At 47.0% G+C, this 19,884-nt stretch overlaps 2 protein-coding genes across 3 annotated transcripts in view; one reads left to right on the top strand and one right to left on the bottom strand.

The window, feature by feature from the left end:
- The window catches only part of Pde6c (phosphodiesterase 6C), a 56,891-nt gene extending 55,162 nt beyond the window's left edge, over window positions 1-1,729 (bottom strand). For both annotated transcript variants that reach the window (XM_006976632.4, XM_076563008.1), the window contains exon 1: window positions 1,250-1,729. In XM_006976632.4, the coding sequence (XP_006976694.3) occupies window positions 1,250-1,729 (480 nt within the window). The remainder of the gene's footprint in view (window positions 1-1,249) is intronic.
- An 8,258-nt stretch (window positions 1,730-9,987) lies between these two features.
- Rbp4 (retinol binding protein 4) lies at window positions 9,988-18,389 on the top strand. The gene is made up of 6 exons (XM_006976634.4): window positions 9,988-10,129; window positions 10,239-10,367; window positions 10,454-10,590; window positions 10,738-10,844; window positions 16,191-16,403; window positions 18,092-18,389. Exons 2-6 carry the CDS (start codon window positions 10,257-10,259, stop codon window positions 18,127-18,129), a joined length of 606 nt encoding a protein of 201 aa, XP_006976696.1. The 5' UTR covers window positions 9,988-10,129; window positions 10,239-10,256; the 3' UTR covers window positions 18,130-18,389.
- Window positions 18,390-19,884: the final 1,495 nt, after the last annotated feature.

Below are 19,884 nucleotides of genomic sequence, written 5' to 3'. Positions count from 1 at the left end.
ATAAAGTCCCAGAAAAAAAAATTGCACACATCAGATTCTGAAGCTGGATGTCTTTGCAATTTTGGAGATGTGAAGAAGCACGTTCTCATTAGAAGATTTTGGTTGTCAGGACACACAGCCTGTCAGCTGGGGTCAAGAGATGCTGTCTTAGAGCACCTATCAACCCTTGTACCTGAGGCGTCCAGCAGCTGTTTGCAGAATGGTGCTAATGTTTGACACACTGATCCTCCCTGTCTGTGCAAGCCTCCTGTAATCAGCTTCAGGAGGTATTTGGAGATTATCTCCGACCTCTCAACTGCCCTTAGTCACGAGCCAGTTTCTGGACCCTGAGCAGGAGACACTTCAAGGGCTGCCCTCTGACTCATCTCCTCTCCCTCAGAACAGCGGAGTCCCCTTCTGTTAATAGTAAATCACAGTAATGGGACATGGGTGTAAGAAAGCCCTGCTGGCAGAAACTGCAGGCTGGTGCTCTTGGTGCTTCCCAGTGAGGGATTATGGGGGATCAACATTTTCTAATGCTTTTCTAAAATGACCGTGTGTGTCACTGGTCAGAAGAAAGAGTTGATTTTCTGTTTCCATAAGGAGCATAGCAATGCCTTGTGTTAGCACAGTGCTGTCTTGGTCTTTAGCAGGGTGCAAACACTTCCTTATACAACTGAAATTTGTGACAATTGGAATTCGGGATTGATCATCCCAGTCGTGGGGGAGGAGCCAATTGCACTGAATCACTTAAATCCACATTTGTGATGATTCAAATCAATTATTTTAACCTTTGAACAGTACAAATGCTTTTTTTTTTTTTTTGCACAGTGGATCTATGGATGGAAGAATCTGTTTATGAGCCAGTTCATCCCAGAGAAACCTCCAAGGGTTGTGATGGAAGAGCATGAGAAAGTTTCCCTGTGCTGGTCTTTGGTGTGCTGGCTAATCATCTGGTGGGCTTGGCAGAATGGTAGTCCCCAAAGCAATGTAGGAGGTGGGCCTAGCCAGGAGCACCTGATTTAAAACAACAACAACAAAAAAAAAAAAAAAAAAAAAAAAAAAAAAAAAAAAAAAAAAAAAAAAAAAAACCACTTCAAGACTCTCTTACACTTAAAAGTTGTATTCACTGCTCCTCTGAAATTCCAGCTTCACTGGGCATCTTGTATTTTGTTAACTGTAGCCTGGCTCAGACTGCCATCTCCTTCCCATCAGAGACCCCCCTTGTCTCTGTCGAGACCTCTGCCCCACTACAGCAAGGGCCACCTACCTTTTTCACATCTGAGACATTAACAGCTTTCTTCACATGAGCAACCCAGCCAACTATCCCAATGTCCAGTGGAAACACGACTTCTCTGTCAGGGGCCACAAGGTTGTCCTCAAACTTAGAAGTTGGGGTGATGTTCAGCAGCCTGGAGGCCACTTCGGGGATGCCGTTTCTTGCTCGGCATATGAACATACTGCAGCGGTCAGCCTGTAGAAGCTGAGCCAGCCTCTGCAGGGCCCTGTGAGCCACCTGCTCAGCGCTGCCTGCCTCGTCCTGCACATACTGCAGTAGCTCCAGGCACAGGGCTGACTCCTCCACCTGCGTCATCTCAGGGAGAGACATGCTGGCCTGCACCCCTGGCTGGCTGTTTTTGAAGATCAGCCCCAGCGCCTCCACCCGCAGCTTCTTGTCAAAGTACTCCTTGGCAAACTGAGGGTTCTCTTCCAGGTATCTCTCCACAGCATCTTGGCTGATCTCACCCATGGTGTGGCTTGTGTTGCTGCTGCTGTCCAGAGAGGAAGGTTCCTCAGAGTGACACCTGGACCAGTATGACAAGAAGGAACTACATCCTGGTCGAAATCATCAAGGAAGCTCCAGCTGGTACCTCATTAAGCCCCCGAAAGGGACGCAGGAGGGTTGCTTAGCGGTCCTTTCAAACTGCCTGGGACGTGACACAAGACCTCGGCTTATGGCAGCCAGGATGCTGTGGATTAAAGAGTTAAGTCACAAAATCCCTCAGCACTAGGAGCCCCTAAGTCCTCAGAGAATCATCAGAGGATCTTTGAACAGCCAGGCAAGAGTCCAATGGCAATGTCTGTTCCAGAAGAATAACTCAACTGTTGCCGTCCACAGCCAAGAATAATCACCGACCTCTCCTTTGGTTACCTTACACAGCATAGGCAGCCTTTAAACTGCTCTTGTGTGACAGCTATCAGGATGGCTTGTATACAGACCTCAGACCTGCTTGGGGTTTGGAGTATGGTGTATGTAGCAGCTTTAACCATTTCGGTGAGCGTTGGTGAGGGAGACAGGAGGGTTTAGCATCCAAGCAGCACAAAAATGAATATAAACTCTTCCCTCTTCTCAAAAGCCTTCTGATCTACCCAGTTGTTCTGTCAACTCTTTTATTGTGGAATGTTATTTTAACTAGGCAAGGATGTGTTCCATTCGTTTATGCTTCCTTTGTTAACAATGTAAAGATGTATTACATTTGCTGTGCTGCATTTGTTTAATTATTAAAGATGTGTTGCGTTTGTTTCAACTTGCCTGCCTAAGGCACCTGATTGGCCTAATAAAAAAGCTGAAGGGCCAATAGCTAGGCAGGAGAGAAATAGGAAGGGCTGGTGGGCAGAGAGAATAAATGAGAGAAGAGAGGAAAAGAGAAGAAGGAGAAGAGAATGAGGGAGAAAGAGAAAAACATGCCAAGGGCCAGAAGTCACCAGCCGGACCTGGACACAGCAGGAAAGTAAGATATACAGAAATGAAGGGAGGGAGGGAGGGAGGGAGGGAGGGAGGGAGGGAGGGAGGGAGGGAGGGAGGGGAAGAGAGAGGGAAGGGAGGAACTAAGGAAGGGAGGGAGGGAGGGAGGGAGGGAGGAAGGAAGGAAGGAAGGAAGGAAGGAAGGAAGGAAGGAAGGAAGGAAGGTAGGAAGGTAAAAAGCCCCGAGGCAAAACATAGATGAAGAGAAACAGGATAAGTTATAAGAGCTAGCAAGAAATGAGCCTAAGCTAAGGCCAAGCATTCATAACTAATAAGAAGTCTCTAGGTCATGATTTGGGAGCTGGTTGATGTTCCCCTCCAAAAGAAAGCCTGTTACACTCTTTCCCTAAAAGTCTCCCTTCTCAGTGGTCCTCATGTTAGAGAGATTGATCTTGGAACCACTTTAAAGGAATGAAACTGGAGCGCATTACTAAGAGAGTTAAACATAGTTTTAAAAAAGTATCCCTACAGTCTAAGTGCAGGGGAACCACAGATTACATGACTACGGGGCTGACCTTGCCACCCCAACTGGCTTTTCTGCCTCTAAGCATATTGGTTTGCTTAATATAACAAATAAACAAGCATATTTCTTTTCAGTAGTAGTAGCTTGGGATCATTCATTCTTTCCCCTCCAAGGCAGCTTATAGCTGTCATCTGTTGCTAGGATCCTTGACATCTCAGGGGCTACTAGCAAGCAGAGCACACACAGCACTACTAGGTTTGGTTTAATGTTTATTTTATTAAGCTTTAGTGTCTATTAAGCACACTTCCTCGAGCAAAACTATCACACATCTCCTAAATCAAACTAAACATTTTCCAATCCAGTTAGCTTGAATATTTAAGGGCTGACTCCAAGTCTTGATGAGTCTTTTAACTATTTCAATAAAGCTTCAAACATCACAAGATAAAAATGGAAATGAAAAATGATGAATACAAATTAGTAGGGTATCCCCCTTAGATTGGCTTCTAAAGGACAATGTGTGGGTCTCATTTATGTCTATAAATGCAAAGCTCTACCTCACCAGAATGATAGTAATCTTAGTCACAAAAGAGAGAGCTTGAAGCTGCAGAGCCCAGGTTGTGAACTGAAATTCTTGGTTGCAACATGGAATTCCCAGAGGAACAGAACCCACACCAGCATTAGTAAGTTAAGCCTATTTGTATGGTGGTGATTCACCTGTTACCCCAAAGGATATCGTAAGGTGCCCACATTTTCTTATTCCTGCTATGTGACACTCAAGTCTCCTTTTGGGAGGGGTTTTGGCAGGTGACTGCTTCCTTCATCCTTAGAGGATGGCACTAGGTCCTAGTCAGGATATGGGAAACCCAAATCAAGCAACAATAGGCAGTGAGATTGACTCAGTAATAAGCTCCCTCTCCAAAGAAAAGACAGCAGAGAGAACAGGTAGGGATGAGGAGTCTAGGAATGTTGACCGAGCCCTAGAAGTGAGTCTGGGAATGTTGACCGAGCCCCAATTACAGGGCTTTAGAGGCTATATTGGGGGGGGGTTGGAGATTTTGAGATAGATAAGGACTCTTCTTTACAGGTTAACCTGGTAGCAAGGTGATGTTGGACTTTTAGAGTAAGTTTGGAAGAGTCCCTCTCTATGGCTACAGAGATGGATCAACTATTCAGAGCACTTTGCTTACTGCCCTTGCGGAAGGCCAGAGTTCAGATCCCAGCACCCACTTAGGTGGCTCATAACCACCTGTAACTCTGACTCCAGTGGACCCAATGCCTGCTTCTAGCCTCTGAGGGCATCCTCACACATATATGCATATACTTACACACAGACACACACACACACACACACACACACACACACACACACACACTTTAAATCTTTTTTGAAGAGTCCCCTTTCTTTCAATTCTACAAAACAGTTTGAGAAGTACTAGTTCTTTAAAAGTTTGGTAAAATTCTAGAGCAAAGCCATCTCGTCCTATCAAGTTGGTTTCATTCCAGGAATACAAGAGTGATTCGCCACAGGTAAGTCAATACACCTAACATGGGGGCTGGAGAGATGGCTCAGCAGTTGAGAGTGTTTACTGCTCTATCAGAGGACCCAGTTCAGATCTCAACACCCACGTCACGTGGCTCACATACACTTGTAACACCAAGGGTTCATACAATGCCCCCTCTGACCTCTGAGGGCACACACACACACACACACACACACACACACACACACACACGCACACACACACATTTAAAAAAAAGTAATAATACAGCACATAAATAAAATCACAGGCGAAACCCACCAAGTTTCAATGGACAATTCCATCCAAACCTATGGTCACTCAGGAACTTGTGAGGAGGGGTGACTAGGAGACAATGGGCTGAGAATAATCAGAATTCATTATATACATGTATGGGATTGTCAAAAAACAATTTAACAAAAATTATTTAAATGGCATCAAAAATTAGCAAATAATCTGAATAGATACTTTTCAAACAGACAAATACAAATTATGAATAGATACATGAGAAAAATACTGCATGTAGTCAGGTATAAGAGAAGTGTAAACTGAAGCTATATTGAGGCTATATCTCATTTTGGTAGAATAGTTGCTACCAGAACAACAGATGCCGGCAAGCATGTGGAGAAAAGGGGGCCTTTTACACTGAGGATGGGTGTGTAAATTATCACAGTCAGTGTGGTAAGCAGGCCGGACAGTCCTCAAAGGAACTACAGAACTAGCAAAGATCCAGCAAAGATCCAGCTAGCCGACTCTTACATATATGCCAAAGGAAACACGGTCAGTACGGAAGAAACACTGGCATGCTTGTGTTTGTCATGGCATTATTCACAATAGTTAAGAGGTGTAATCAAGCCGGGAATGGTGACACACACCTTTAATCCCAGAAGAAGCCAGAGGTAGATGGATCTCTGTGAGTTTGAGGCCAACCTGGTCTATAAAGGGAGTTCTAGGACAGCCAGGGCTGTTACATAAAGAAGCTGTCTGAAAACAAAACAAAACAAAACAAAAAACGGGTAGAATCAGCCTCTAGGCCCATCAACAAATGAAGAAAAAAATATAATTTGCATATAATATATAGTTATTAAATTATATGTAGATATATAATTTATATATTGGAGTATTATTCAGCAAAAAATTAAATTCTATCATATGTCAGAAATTGGATAAAACTGGAGTCTAGTGTGTTAAACAAAATAAGCCAGGAAGGTGTTGGGGGTGTGTGTAGAAGAGCAGATAATCAATATATGCTATAGGAATGTATAGAATACCACAGTGAATCCCATTAATTTGGCACAATTAACATATTAAATGTTAGAATAAAAATGTGATCTTACAGTGCTGAGCAAGATTAATTGGAAAAAATAAATACTTGGCATCAGTATATGAATTTATAATGTATACTGCATTTGGGTCATCATCAAATGTGGTTCCTTAGACTGATTTAAAATATCATTCTTTTTAATCGTTGGTTATACTTTCCTGATGGGTGTTAAGACTATGTAGGTGACCAAAATTAACCCTTTCTTTGTCATCAAAGTCAGCTGAGGGTCTGGTCCTCAAGGGTGACTTGAGCTTTGGCAGAACCCCTGGCTCCTATAATTAATCAGTCTCTCTCTCTCTCTCTCTCTCTCTCTCTCTCTCTCTCTCTCTCTCTCTCTCTCTCTCTCTCTCTCTCTCTCTCTCCAGTGTGTCACCTGTTGGGGAGGAGTCAGGCTCTTGCTGACTGTAGTAGTACTTCCTTTGGAAGCATGGAGGGCATTGTCTTCCATGTTGACTCTTCTTTGTAGAACGTACACTGCTTAGGTCCAGCCTCTGGCTCTGGTCTCCATCAGGCAGGTGACGTGCAGAGCTTCGGGACCCCTTGCAGATGGCCCATAGTCTCCTAGGGCCTAGTTGACCTTGGAAGGTAAAGACCCAAACATTTGCCTTTTAGTCCCTATAACCACACTGGTTCAGATCTCCATGGCTATTGAACACCCAGAAAGCAAGTTACACCAGTCTGCTACCTTTCACCTCTTCCCCATTTTATAAAATATTTATTTTAAGCCAGATGGTAGTGTCACAACAAACAAACAAACAAAATTGATTTTATTCTATGTGTACCAAAGTGTTGCCTGCATATATATATCACATGCCTGATTGGTACCTGCCGAGGGATCCCCCTGGAACTAGAGTTATGGATAACTGTGGATTCTGGGAATTGAACCTGAGTTCTCTGCACGAACAAAAAGTCTTCTATACCACTGGGCCAGGCACTTTTAACTCTTGTGTATCATTTAGATAAAGCTTAGGTAAAAACCAAACACTTTACCCTGAAAAGTCATTGATTTCAGTGAAGGAAGGTAAGTCGGTATCTGTTGTGTGCCAATGATGTGTCTCATAGAAGAAAGGAGATGGCTGCTGGCAGCCTTGAAGTGAGGGATGGCAGAAATGAACGTTATGTGAATTTTATGCAAACTCAAAACACAATTCTACTCATAAAAAGAGCCAGAAAAATGTTGTCAAATGATGTATTTGTTTTGTGTTTGACATTTTATCTGTGGAAAAATTTAAAACATACAAGAGGTACAAAGAAAAATAAATCTCCAATGTCTCAAATCCTATTGCATAGAGGTAACCACTGTGAATATTTCCCCTTTGGATACATTTGTATGTACGTTTGAAAAATTATTTGTGATGTTCAAAGCATCAGTTGACCTGAATTCACATATTTGTAATCATGAAGAAATCCAGGATAGAATGCCAAAATAAACTGTTTTTCTTTGCTGGGATCTAAAACATCGTGGTTTGAGAGAAGCCTGGGAGAGGAGGAGGCGGGGGAGAAGAGGAGGGAGGGGGAAGGGAAGAGAGGAGGGAGAGGAGAGGATTGATTGGTCGGCTTTCTAAACACCTAGCATATACATGAATACATACTGTTGAGAGAAGACACATTGAAACCCCCACATTCATTTGATACACAGCAAGCATCGGAGCCACCAGGATGTGCTCCAGGAGAACTGGCTGGAAGACCAGAGCGATTCCAGAACTTTTCCTTCAGAAATACTCATCCAGAGGCAATGAGCTCAGCTAGAGCATGGTGTCACTCAAGTTATACAACAGGCAGACTTCTCTGAAGTGTGAAGAGGGGATACAGTGAGGGTTAGGTGCCAGGGAGGTACCCTGAAGTCCTGCCTGGGTGCAGAGATATGGATTGTATACATCACAGAACACATGGTTCTGCCACACCCTCCTTGAGCACATCTTATTTGAGCTGGTTGGGATCACTGTTGGACTTTATCTGTGGGCTCAACCAACAGTGAGCCAAATATATTCAAGGAAAAAGGCACAGAAAGATCAAAACACAGACACAAAATGAATTTGCTGCAAAAGCACTCTGCTGAGCCCATGGGGAAATGTGATGTGCTGCACAGCCTGCTGTGGGCTCCTACAGTGCCACAGACCCCAGCCTCTAGTGTGTGTGCTGGAATATTGGACACCTTGGGCTTGTTTATGAGCTGTGTGGCTAGGCTCTAATGTCCATATCTCTACTGACCTCTTGTCATTATTCTTTAAACGATACAGTTAACAACTGTTTGCATAGCAATATGCCACACTTGTGTCTACACTGAACACATAGTGTTCTGTTTTCTTGTCATTCCTTAAGTAATACAGTACAATAGTTATTTATAGAACACTGACGGTTTATTAAACATTCTAATCCAGAAAAGACTAAAATATACACAAGGATATACATAGATTACAGTCAAATGCATCTTTTTTGTTTTGTTTTGTTTTTGTTTTTCGAGACAGGGTTTCTCTGTGTAGCTTTGTGCCTTTCCTGGAACTCTCTGTTGCCCAGGATGGCCTCAAACTCACAGAGATCCACCTGACTCTGCCTCCCAAGTGCTGGGATTAAAGGCATGCGCCACCACCTGGCTGCATCTTTTTATTTAGAGAATTTAGACACTCTTGGATTTGAGGAGCCCATGGGGTCCTGAAATCAAGCCCCTGTTGACAATGAGAGGCAAGTATGTACATCCTTTAGTAACACTAGTTCAGTCAAGTTTCCCAGTTAGCCTGCTGGCCAGAAACAGTCTTCCCCAGTTGTGGAGTCTCGTGGAGTTAAAATATAGTCTCTAGTGCCCCAGAGGCTGCAGGGAACTCGTGGACACAGGAGTTGGGGGGAGCATAAAGTAGAGGACCAGGCAAGTGGATGTCTAAAAGGTCACAGGAAGCTGAAGGAAGCCACAGATGTTTTTGCAAGGTGGCCATGTGGCTAAGGAGCTTGTTGAAGGAAACATCAGCGTAGTTCTTGTGTGGTATACCTCCTTTCCCCGTCTCCTCTTATTGCAGGTATAGCCATGGCAAAAAATGGTTGTTTGCTCTCAGACTTTGGGCAAAAGAGACGCAAATACTTTCTTGGCAAAAAAATCACTGAAACTCATTTGGTCAAAATCTTCCTTTGGACCACTTTGACGGAATGCAAACTCCAAATGCCCAGGAAAGGGTAGTAAACTGTGTCATGCCACAGGCAAACACTCAGCAGCCTTTTGACTACTGACCATTAAGGTTATGGGATTCGGTACCTCCCCTTTGTCCGCTCCTGAGCCAGTTTCCCCCCCCCCCCACTGTTTTGGAAATAAATAAAAGCCCAATATGGCTTAGAAATAAAACCGTACAGTAATTGGCAATTACATTTTTCAGTGTGGCTTCAGAGAAGTGTGGCAACACAAGTGGATGATCAACCACTCAGCCGTCGGCGCTGCGAAAATATTTCCTGTCCTGACCAGGTGACATTTCTAGAAAATATTTAACAGGGAGCGTTTTAGTTCTTCTAAAGATGATGAAACTAAAGAACAAATATTGACGCAAAAAGTACCACAGCTCCTCAAAGAGTGAAATATGCCCTTTTCAAAGGGGGAAAAAAAATATGTCCCGAAACTCCGCACAACAGGTCCTGAACACTAATGTCCCAGGCTGCATCATAGGTCCCTTTCTCGCTCAGTGAGGCCATCATCATCACACCATGGCCACGTAGGCCTCCAGCCAGGGCAACAGGGCCTGGAGGCCACCCCAGACCGCAGCTGGCTGCCGCTTGGTGCCCGGGCCAGTTCTTGGCCCCGTGGATCGTCTGGGCTGGAGAGTTTGGCTCCACAGAGACCACCCTGCGCGGACCTCCGAGCAGAGGCGACATGGGGCGGTGAGGCTGCCGGAGGGGCCCTGCGTGCGTTCGGGTGGTGAGTCAGGGCGCATTATGCAAGCCCGGCCGCCCCCTCCCTCCCCGCTCCCCGCCCCCGGCACCTCCCCGCGGTCTTTCACCCCGCGTGGTTACGAAAGTGCGACCCCCTCCCCCCGGAGCTATAAAGCGCGGACCAGCCGCTCGCCTCCCTGGCTCCACGCGCGCGCGAACGCGGCGGCCAGGCTTGCACGTGGCTCCTGCTGGTGAGTCGCCGCGCGCTCCCCCGGGGGCCTGCGGGGCGGGGTGCGGAGGGATGGGGCGGCGGGCGGCGCGGTCCTCCTGCCTCGCGGTCACCCGGCGCCTGTCCCGCAGGGCGGACTCCTGCGCGAGATGGAGTGGGTGTGGGCGCTTGTGCTTCTGGCGGCGCTGGGAGGCGGCAGCGCCGAGCGCGACTGCAGGGTGAGCAGCTTCCGAGTCAAGGAGAACTTCGACAAGGCTCGTGTAGGTATCAGCCCGGGTCCCCTGATTCTTGCGGGCCGCCAGTGGAACCTAAACTCCAGCCCCCAGCTCTCCCATCTCTTTCTCAGTTCTCTGGGTTATGGTACGCCATCGCCAAAAAGGACCCCGAGGGTCTCTTTTTGCAAGACAACATCATCGCTGAGTTTTCCGTGGACGAGAAGGGTCATATGAGCGCCACAGCCAAGGGCCGAGTCCGACTTCTGAGGTCAGTGGCCTCTGGTGGGCTGTGTGCGGCCCGTTCCAAGGTCCCTCCTGGCTGGGAGCCCAACTTTCCTTGGGAAGGGAAAGGAGCACCTTGGATGGGGTAGAAGCCCTTTCCGGGCTTGGCTCAGATTCCTCTTGGCTTTTGCAGCAACTGGGAAGTGTGTGCAGACATGGTGGGCACTTTCACAGACACTGAAGATCCTGCCAAGTTCAAGATGAAGTACTGGGGTGTAGCCTCCTTTCTCCAGCGAGGAAGTGAGTAGTGGGGCATACATGGCCAAATCACCGCATTTCTATTCTGTGGCACCATTGGGAAGGGATGTAAAGGGGCAGAACCCTCAGAACCCTAATTTCTGAATTAGGGGGTGTGGGATTAGAAGTGGCTGGATTCCCAGCCTAAAATACCTGGCCCAAGTTCAAAAGGACCTTTGGGCTTATGGGGTGCTATTTTCCTGGTCACCCCACTGTGACTGTTCCATACTGCCTCCCCACATCACCACTCCATTCTATCTCTTTGGTGCGGAATCCCTGATTCCAGTGTGACAATCTGGAACATCAGGAGAGGTAGAGACCTATAACCAAGATGAAGGGACCGTTGTGTATAGAATTGGGTCACAGCCCAGTGCCTTGCCTGTGGATTACCAGCCAGGCAGTGTTCTGGATACAATAGTGTCTCCTTTCCTTAATACCAAAGCTCATGTGCAAGGCAGGATTTGAGAACTCCCAGCAAGTTTTCCTAAACCTTAGGGTACTTTTTAGAACACACAATCTACACGTTCTGTAACCCCCACCCCACCCCCATTTTACTTCAATTACAAATCTGAAAACTACTTGGTAACTAAGGAATGATTTAGGGCAGGAAGAAATACCGTGAGATCTCAGAGAGGGAGAATTAACCCTAGGGTAGTGTGGGTTGCAACCCTTTGCAGAGGTGGGGGCAAATGACCCTTTCACAGGGGTCACCTAAAATCGTTGGAAAACACAGGTATTTACATTACAACTCATAACAGTAGCGACATTACAGTTATGAAGTAGCAATGAAAATAATTTTATGGTTGGGGGTCACCACAGCATGGGGAACTGTAGTAAAGGTTTGCAGCATTAAGGTTGAGAACCACTGCCCGAGGGAAGAGGGGGTAACCAGGATAAAGCCTTCCTTAGTTCCCAAAAAGAAGCTGTGCCGTGTAATGGTTAAGCATGTTCCTGGGGGCTGGAGTTGTAGTTCAGTGTTAGAGCAATTGCCTAACATGCACAAGGCTCTGGATTCCATCTCCAGACACACACAGCATGTGCGCGCACACACACAGACACACACACACACACAGACACACACACACACACACACACACACACACACACTACCTGTGTTCAGATACTAACTAGACTATCATCTATGGAACCCTGAGTTGTAACTTAACTTTTCTGTGCCTCAGTTTCCCCCTGTGCAAAGTAGAAGGAATCATACATCGCACCTCCATCATGGAGTTGTGAAGGTACAGTGTATGGGAATGCAGAAAGCACTTGGGAGAGAGAAATTCTGTGTTTGATAGTTATGCTTCTTAGTTACCTCTTAAGTCAAGAAATCATAGCTTTATATCCTGGATCTGGAGTGCGAGAACCCACAGACACCTTCGAGTTCAAGTTTATTATTTTACAAGTGAAGAAATAAGTGTCCCAGGGGCATACACACACACAGCTAACTGCTGGGACCTAGTGACACCTCTTAGCACAAATGATGTGAAGGAACATTACCCCCACCCCCATTTTCTGAGGGTCTACAGACTCAGTTGAACTGTCTTGTATGCTTCTCTGGGGACGGTTTTCACAAACTCCATCCTCATTCCTGTGTTGATTTCCTTCTTCCTTGACCTTGCATGAATTTGGACAGGAGATTTGAAGGCCACTTAGAGAGGCCAAAATTCTGTCTCTCTCCTTGTCACATTCTACATCTTATCAAATGGATATATTTGTAGTAAGGCAGGCGGAAAATAACTCAAGGCAAATGAAATGTAATAAACCCGTATAGTTGATGCTGGAGTTCCAGGAAAATTCTTGCCGTTCTGAATCCCTGTTGTAGATTAGAGAGCTAAACGCATGTTGGCTTGCCATGAGTTTGTCAGCTGGATGAAATGAGGGGCAGACTCCAGGGTATTCTTCTGACTTTTTTTCTTCTATAAATGGCCAGGGAATCAAACCTGTTAGGCAAAAGCTCTGCCATTGAGTTACATCCTTCAGTGCTAGCAGATCGCTTTGGTCTGCTGCCCCCTCCCTTGGGCATGCTCTTGGGCATGGTCTCTTTCTCTCCTCCTGGTTCTACCATCCCGGAATGAGACATCTCAAGAGTGAAGGACATTGGCATCAACCTATATTGGTAGGACTTCATGGTAGACTAGATTCTCTAAAATTTGATTTCCTTTGCAATCAGTTGAGTTAAGGAATAGTTCCTATTTAATAAGATTGTTGAAAGAACTACTCATTGTAAACCATGAAAGGGTTTAGCTTGGTGAATAATAAGGATTTATTAAATATTAGCTATGATCATTATTTTGTTATGCTCTCCCAGAAAACATGAACTAAGACTTCTTCCTTGTCACAAATAAAGTTTGCCACTCTCTTGGCAAAGGGATTCTTTTTAATGTAGGAGCAACACAGGCTTGAACATCTGCATCAGTGTTTCTCAAAGTCACTGTCCCTAGGCCAACTTCAGCTAGATCAGCTGCAGTGTTTTATTCAAAGTACAGATTTCTGGGTCCAAACCAGACTTACTGAATCGGAAACTCTTCCAGGTGCAACCTTTTTGAATCTTCATTTCCAGTTGGCTCCTTTTGTGAGTTCCTTCTGCACAATGAAGTTTGAGAATTCAGTGGGCTAGATGATTCAAGCCATGGAGGCCTCAGACTTCATTCCCTTACCCAGGCTGCTGGGTTATTGGGATAATTCGTTGGGAATAGACTAAACTTTATCTTCTGGCTGGTTTAGTTGGATCCTTAGGCCTGAGAATCATAGGGAGCTACTCATGTCGGGGACACAGGTCTAGGGAGCCAAGTGGACATTTTCTAGGGTCCTAGCAGTGAGAACAGTGAGTGACAGGTCTCTAAAGAAAGCCAACCACCAAGACAGTTCCCTCTGTTCAGCGTTTGAAACCAGGCAATGCTAAGCTCTCAACCTATCTATTCAGTACAGTGGAGACACAGCCATAGTGTGACGTCAATTCTGGGGTTTTGGAGGGGAGTCAAGGACTGCCGGCCATAGTCTCTGCCTTAAGCATTCTCTCCACAGTCTACCGTGTGAAGTTAGCTGAAGTCTGGAAAGACTTGGGGGGGGGGTGTCTGTTTCTCAGAGAAACCCTTCCTAGCTACAGGAAAGAAGGCTGGAGGGCTGAGCTCATTTTTTCAAGCTGTGCCCTGGCAGATCTCTCGCAGATCCTCTTAGGAGGGAGTATCTGGCGAAGGCTGTCAGGATGCTTCATTATTGAACTATTCTGCCAAAAAGAACCTGGAGATAAACCAAACCAACTGAGACCTTCTTCTAAGTCAAAAGCAACAGCCAAGGACACTAAAATCAGGCATTGAAACTTAGCTCTATGTCATATTTTATGTTCTAGCAACAAGTTGGGAGTAAAATTGTTAAGCTGCTAGTGTGCCGGGCTAATAGCCACCTGGACCGTGAGTTGAGGTACTACTTGAAGCATGAGTGCCTTTGTGTCTGAGGCAGGCTCCTGGATGCCCTTCATGACACATTGATCCCATGACTTCATCCAGAGATGGGGAGATTCTGCCCCGATGCTCAGGAGCCTGGGGAGGGTGGAGCCTGTGATAAGGGGTGACCCAGCAGCAACCATGTGGCTTCTGCTCATGCTCCATCTACTGAGGAACTTCATGGTCACTGCCTAGCAGATCAGTTGTGGGCCAGGAACACTTCCAAGCCAGGCCTCTGAAAGCCTGGAAGATACAGGAGTGCTTATTCCTCTTCTTATCTGGGAGGGGGAGCAGAAGAGGAGGGCTTCACATCCTCTCCTGTGCGGTACTCCTGTGGGACTGGGTTCAGGCTGAGCCGGCTTCCAGGGTGGTATCTCAAGGGTTCTTAGAGAGGCACACCCACTGGTGGCTTACAGTGGAGACTTGAGTGGCCTCATAATACCCTGTGATGTTTGGACATCTGGGCCTCTCTGCCTTCCTCCCACATGGGCAGATGGTGCCTTGCTTTAAGACCCGGATGTGAGAGATAAAATGCCCGTTTGTCCTTGTCCCTTCCACCCCCAATCTACCCAGTGTCTGGAGACACTGGGGGAGGTTAGGTGTGCAGACTCTGGCAGTGTGCTCTCCTGCTGAACACCAACCCTGCCCTGCATGCTGGTCCCGCTGGAATTATTTCTTTTTTCCATGCCTCTGTCTCCCCATCTGTAATGTGGAGTTATGATGTATGACTTTGAGTAAATGCAAGAAATAACCCCCCAAATACGGAAATTTCCTTGAAGTAACTGGTTCCAGCCTTGGTTAATAGTCAGAAAGACTGCTGAACTGAAATGCAGCACTCTTACCTGTACATAGGGTTTTTGATAAACAAATCTCTGTTCTTTCTCTGTGCCTCTCACACATAAGTATTCTTACTAACGTATTTCCTGTCCTGCCTTGGTTGACCTTTTAAATCACTTACTGTATGTTGCCTCTACACTACCCCACCCTTGAGGAATGAATATGATCTGCTCTGCCAGGGACGTCATGAAAAGAACAGTTTCTCCCTGCTTCCCAGTGTGTGTGCACTTGCATTGTAGACATGTGAGTGCGTGTGGAGCCCAGAGCGGAGCATTAGGTACCAGAACTCCTGCTGACAGTCTTACTCCTTTCACGGACCAGACGCTTGCTGTTTCTGCCAGTTGGCTTCCTTGCTGATGACCTCTCAGGATCCGCCCGTCTGTGCCTCCCGCTCTGGGTTTTCAGGCCCACACAGCCATGCCTGGCCTCTTACATGGGTTCTGGGAACTGGAACTCAGGTCCTTATGCGTGCAGAGCAAGCATTATTATCCACTGAGTCAGCTGCTCATCCCCCCAAAATACAAAGGAGTATTTGAAGCTGGATAATAAGCATCTTTCGCCACCAGGCATCCCACTTGTCAACCTGGGGAAGCGAATAGGGTTCCTAAGTGTGAATAAGGGTAGAGCATGAAAATCTATTATCATCCGATTGGCGTCTTCTGTCCCACTGAAGTAGGAGAACAGTTGGGCTAAGTGGGATGGTGGGAGGTAGATTCTGCAGGGCATTGAAAAAGTTGTGACCTGTAGTTGAGGATGACATAAGTTGAGGGCCGTCAGCCATTAGACAGAGACACGTGTTATTGGAGGGTAGGTAGGGAGGACAGCAGTTCATCTGCAGTGGTCGCTTAGAGAACTGTTGTGCTACCTGTTATTAAGGAGTCGTTGACATGAACAAGGTGCCCTCTGTGCCAAGACTCATTTCTGTAAAGGAGAGCCAGATCCCTTCTCATTTGCCCAGCTGTACAAAAGCTGTCAGGGATCTCTGCAGCCCCCACTCACTAGGGAAAGGCAGCCAGTTCCTCCACGGAGTCAGGCCTCCGGGCCCCCTCGGCTCTCTGACTTACAGATGATGACCACTGGATCATCGATACGGACTACGACACCTTCGCACTACAGTACTCCTGCCGCCTGCAGAATCTGGACGGCACCTGTGCGGACAGCTACTCCTTCGTGTTTTCCCGAGACCCCAACGGCCTGAGCCCCGAGACGCGGAGGCTGGTGAGACAGCGGCAGGAGGAACTGTGCCTAGAACGGCAGTACCGGTGGATCGAGCACAATGGTGAGCAGCTCTTCCTGAGGGGCTGGGCAGGGCCGGGCCGATCGGCGGGCACTGCGTCTGTGCAAGAGGGTAGATAATCTGAGGAGCCTCCTTTGGACCGAGTCTTGGCCCTTCTTAACTAAATCCTTCCCAGGGCTTTGTCATTAGACACACGGGGAAGGGACCAAAGGCACTTTTTTCCCAAACCCTGGCACTTTGAATAAGCAAAACCTCAGGGCCACTCTCTTTCCTTACAGTTTGCTACCCCATGCCATTTTGCTCCCGATGCTACAACCCTTAGCAACTGTTCTGCGGGAACTAGAGTTGTTGGTGATGAAGTGTCCCTAGGAAAGAACTGGATGGGACGCACAGCCATGTTATACAAAGCCATGAACAAAAAACATCAGTGTAGCCAGTTCTGAAAAGACTGGTGCCTGCAATGTTCTTTATTCTTTACCAAACCAAGTGTCTCTCAGTTCGCTCACTGGGTTTGCACTCGGGTTTCTTGGGGAGAGCCCCTGGGCTAACAGTAGGATAGTTGAATAGCTATTGTACTTAACTGATCCTAATTTAAAACTCAGAAGCGCCGGGCAGTGGTGGCGCACGCCTTTAATCCCAGCACTCGGGAGGCAGAGGCAGGTGGATCTCTGTGAGTTCGAGGCCAGCCTGGTCTACAGAGCGAGTTCCAGGACAGGCTTTAAAGCTACACAGAGAACCCTGTCTTGAAAAACAAAACAAACAAACAAAAAAACAACAACTCAGAAGCATGGTGGAGACGTGTGCTCTCCGTTTTGAAATGATGTGCACTCACTGCTCTGGGCGCTTGGGCCTCAAAATCCAAAAAGGGCCATGCCGAAGTGTAGAAAAAGAGCGTTGTTCTTGGGCATCTCAGTGATCCAGTACACCAACAATGTGAGCTCAGATACATACACGGATATCAAAGTGCCACCCTGGGGTGGTGGGGAGGCTGAAGGTGGGGTTAGTGAAGGATTATGTCACCTCTAAGCACTACACTGAGCCTTTCGCCTAAGTCACCTCAGTTAACCCTTGGACATACTTTCCTTTTCTCTTTTTTTTTTTTTCTTGTTTGTTTTTTTGTTTGTTCTTGTTTTTTCAAGACAGGGTTTCTCAGTGTAGCCTTGGCTGTCCTGGAACTTGCTCTGTAGACCAGGCTGGCCTCGAGCTCACAGAGATCCACCTGCCTCTGCCTCCCGACCTTGGACACGCTTTATAAAGTAAAAATATTAGCTATACATATTCTACCAATGAGAAAAATGAAGGCTAAGGAAGGCTAAGTACACTGCGTAAGGTCTCCAGTAGATAGCTAAGCTGAATGCAAACTCAGATTTCTGTTACCCCTGAAGTCCCTTGTGGTGCCTCCTGGTGACACAGAACAGGGACATCATGAAGACCTTGAAGCTACAACAGAGAGCTAAGGTCAGGCTGGCGTTAGGAGGATGGGCTTCACGGCCCTTGGAGATGTGGTGAGGTCGGGATAAACGGAAATGGATTCATACCCCAGGCCCTGTGCTCCATGCTGCTCCCTGGAGAACTGAAAGAGCGTCAGTGTCAGCTGTGAGAGAATTGGTGACGTTCAGCCACACAGGAGCATCTGAATGGCTGCTGGCTCTAAGGCCGCCTGGGTGTTCATTTATATACAAAAGCACTGTCCACGTCTGTCATTCATGGTTTGATTTTCTGCATTTCAGGCTACTGCCAAAGCATACCCTCGAGAAACAGTTTGTAGCGACGTCAAGGATGCGAAGCTTCATTCGACACCTTCTGATTAACTCTCATCCAGTCTTCACCTCTATTTATCTTAGAAGTTTAGTTTCCTACCTCTCCTTACCTTCTCTAGCTGGACATTAAACTGTCATCGGTGGGATAAAAATATACGTGGGAATGACTGAATCTGTTCACACAAATGTATATCTTATTGAAGTTCCCAGAGAGACCGTTTGAGGCTTGAGACTCTAGACTCGATTTATTAAACATATAGTCACCATCTTCCTATGAGTTGAAGACTTATTTGTGGTCCGGTTGCAGTGGGTTGCACTTATGGTTGCCAAGACATTCTCTCTTCCCACTCTCTGTGACCTTTGACCTGATCTAGACATCCCTGATCTCCATATAAGAGACTGGTTCCCAGCATCCTGAAAAATGTTTCCTCATTAATCCAGAAAGGCCTTAACAGCAGCACTACCAAGGGACTGAAACCCAGAGGAAGTAAGTGTGACCAGGCCATCAAACCCAAGGCTGTCAGCCCAGGGCCCCCGAGGTGAGCAGGACAGAAGACTCACCTCTATCCAGAGCTAGGAGGCTGCGGAACGTGGGTCAGAATGAACTCTAGGAAGCACGCTCTTCATTGCTTCTAGGCTGATTCGTTTTGTATTTCAGATGGGGGCAAAACTGAAGAGCAAACAGCCTTGGTAGCAGAGGACCTTGGTTTTAAGTCCAAGCCAGTTCAGAGCTGTGAGATTTGGGGCTGATGGTGTGGCCTCTTTCATTAAACTTGGGGAAGCCATCAATCCCTGCCTGTCGGGACAGAGTGAGAGCCAATACAATGTCTGTGAGCACGCAAAGGAGCTGTTCGGGACATCTGTGAAGTGTATTGGAGGTGGGGGTGCCGACGTTTCTAAGGACCATGGGGAGCTCACACCAAATGCCCATGTGCCTTGTTCTCCGGCAAAGGCAGAGGAAGCAAGTAGCCATGCACGAGAAAGGCCCAGCTTTCACTCCCATAAAGCAAGCTGCTGGAGCCCGGCTCCTCAGCTTCAGTTTGACACCGCAGACCCGAGATACTCACGCATCCCTTCCAAACAGAGCATCCCCCAAATCTATTAGCCAGATAGGAACAAAGACATCTGTTGCTTTGTCTTTAATGTCACGCTCACCATAAATCTTACCTCAGACCTACCGGTTGGCATACCCTGGGCCTCAGTCTTCGACTCTGGTGTCTTTCCTTTCTGCATCTTCTCGGAGACTGTTTCGTAAAACCACGGGTCCCTGCACACATCTGTGTTTCCCAACAACACTGTGTCGCCAGGTCCAATTCTGTGTCTCTTCCTCCAGTGGCCTGGTCTATGGCTGTCTCGCTGGGATCTCAAGCATATGCTCCAGATGGAACCCCATTCGTTTCCCAGTCTTCCTCAGTTTTTTCACCTGCCCCACTGCATCTAACCGATGTCAGGCTTGAAGTCCAGGAGGCACCCCTGGAATGCTGTCTTCCCTCGTCTCCATCCTCCATAAATAAACTGTTCTCCCACCTTCCCAGGCATAGCCCGGGATTAGTTCACACGGTCCTTCACTAAGGACCCTTCAAGGTCCCATCACCTTTTTCTCCTTCAGGCAGCTACACCATTTTTGCTCTCCATTTTTATTCTTGCTCCTTAAAGCCTCTGCCTTGCAGAGTAGCCAGGGGAAAAGCCCTCATTGTTCAGGTCTCCCATTGCAAACCTCCAGTGCTACCCATTGAGCCCCGAGTGAACTTCTGCTGGCCTGC

Source organism: Peromyscus maniculatus, chromosome 1 (assembly GCF_049852395.1).
Source record: "Peromyscus maniculatus bairdii isolate BWxNUB_F1_BW_parent chromosome 1, HU_Pman_BW_mat_3.1, whole genome shotgun sequence".
Lineage (NCBI taxonomy): Eukaryota > Metazoa > Chordata > Mammalia > Rodentia > Cricetidae > Peromyscus > Peromyscus maniculatus.
Note: the sequence above shows the minus strand (reverse complement) of the source record. Positions and strands in the feature narration are given on the sequence as shown.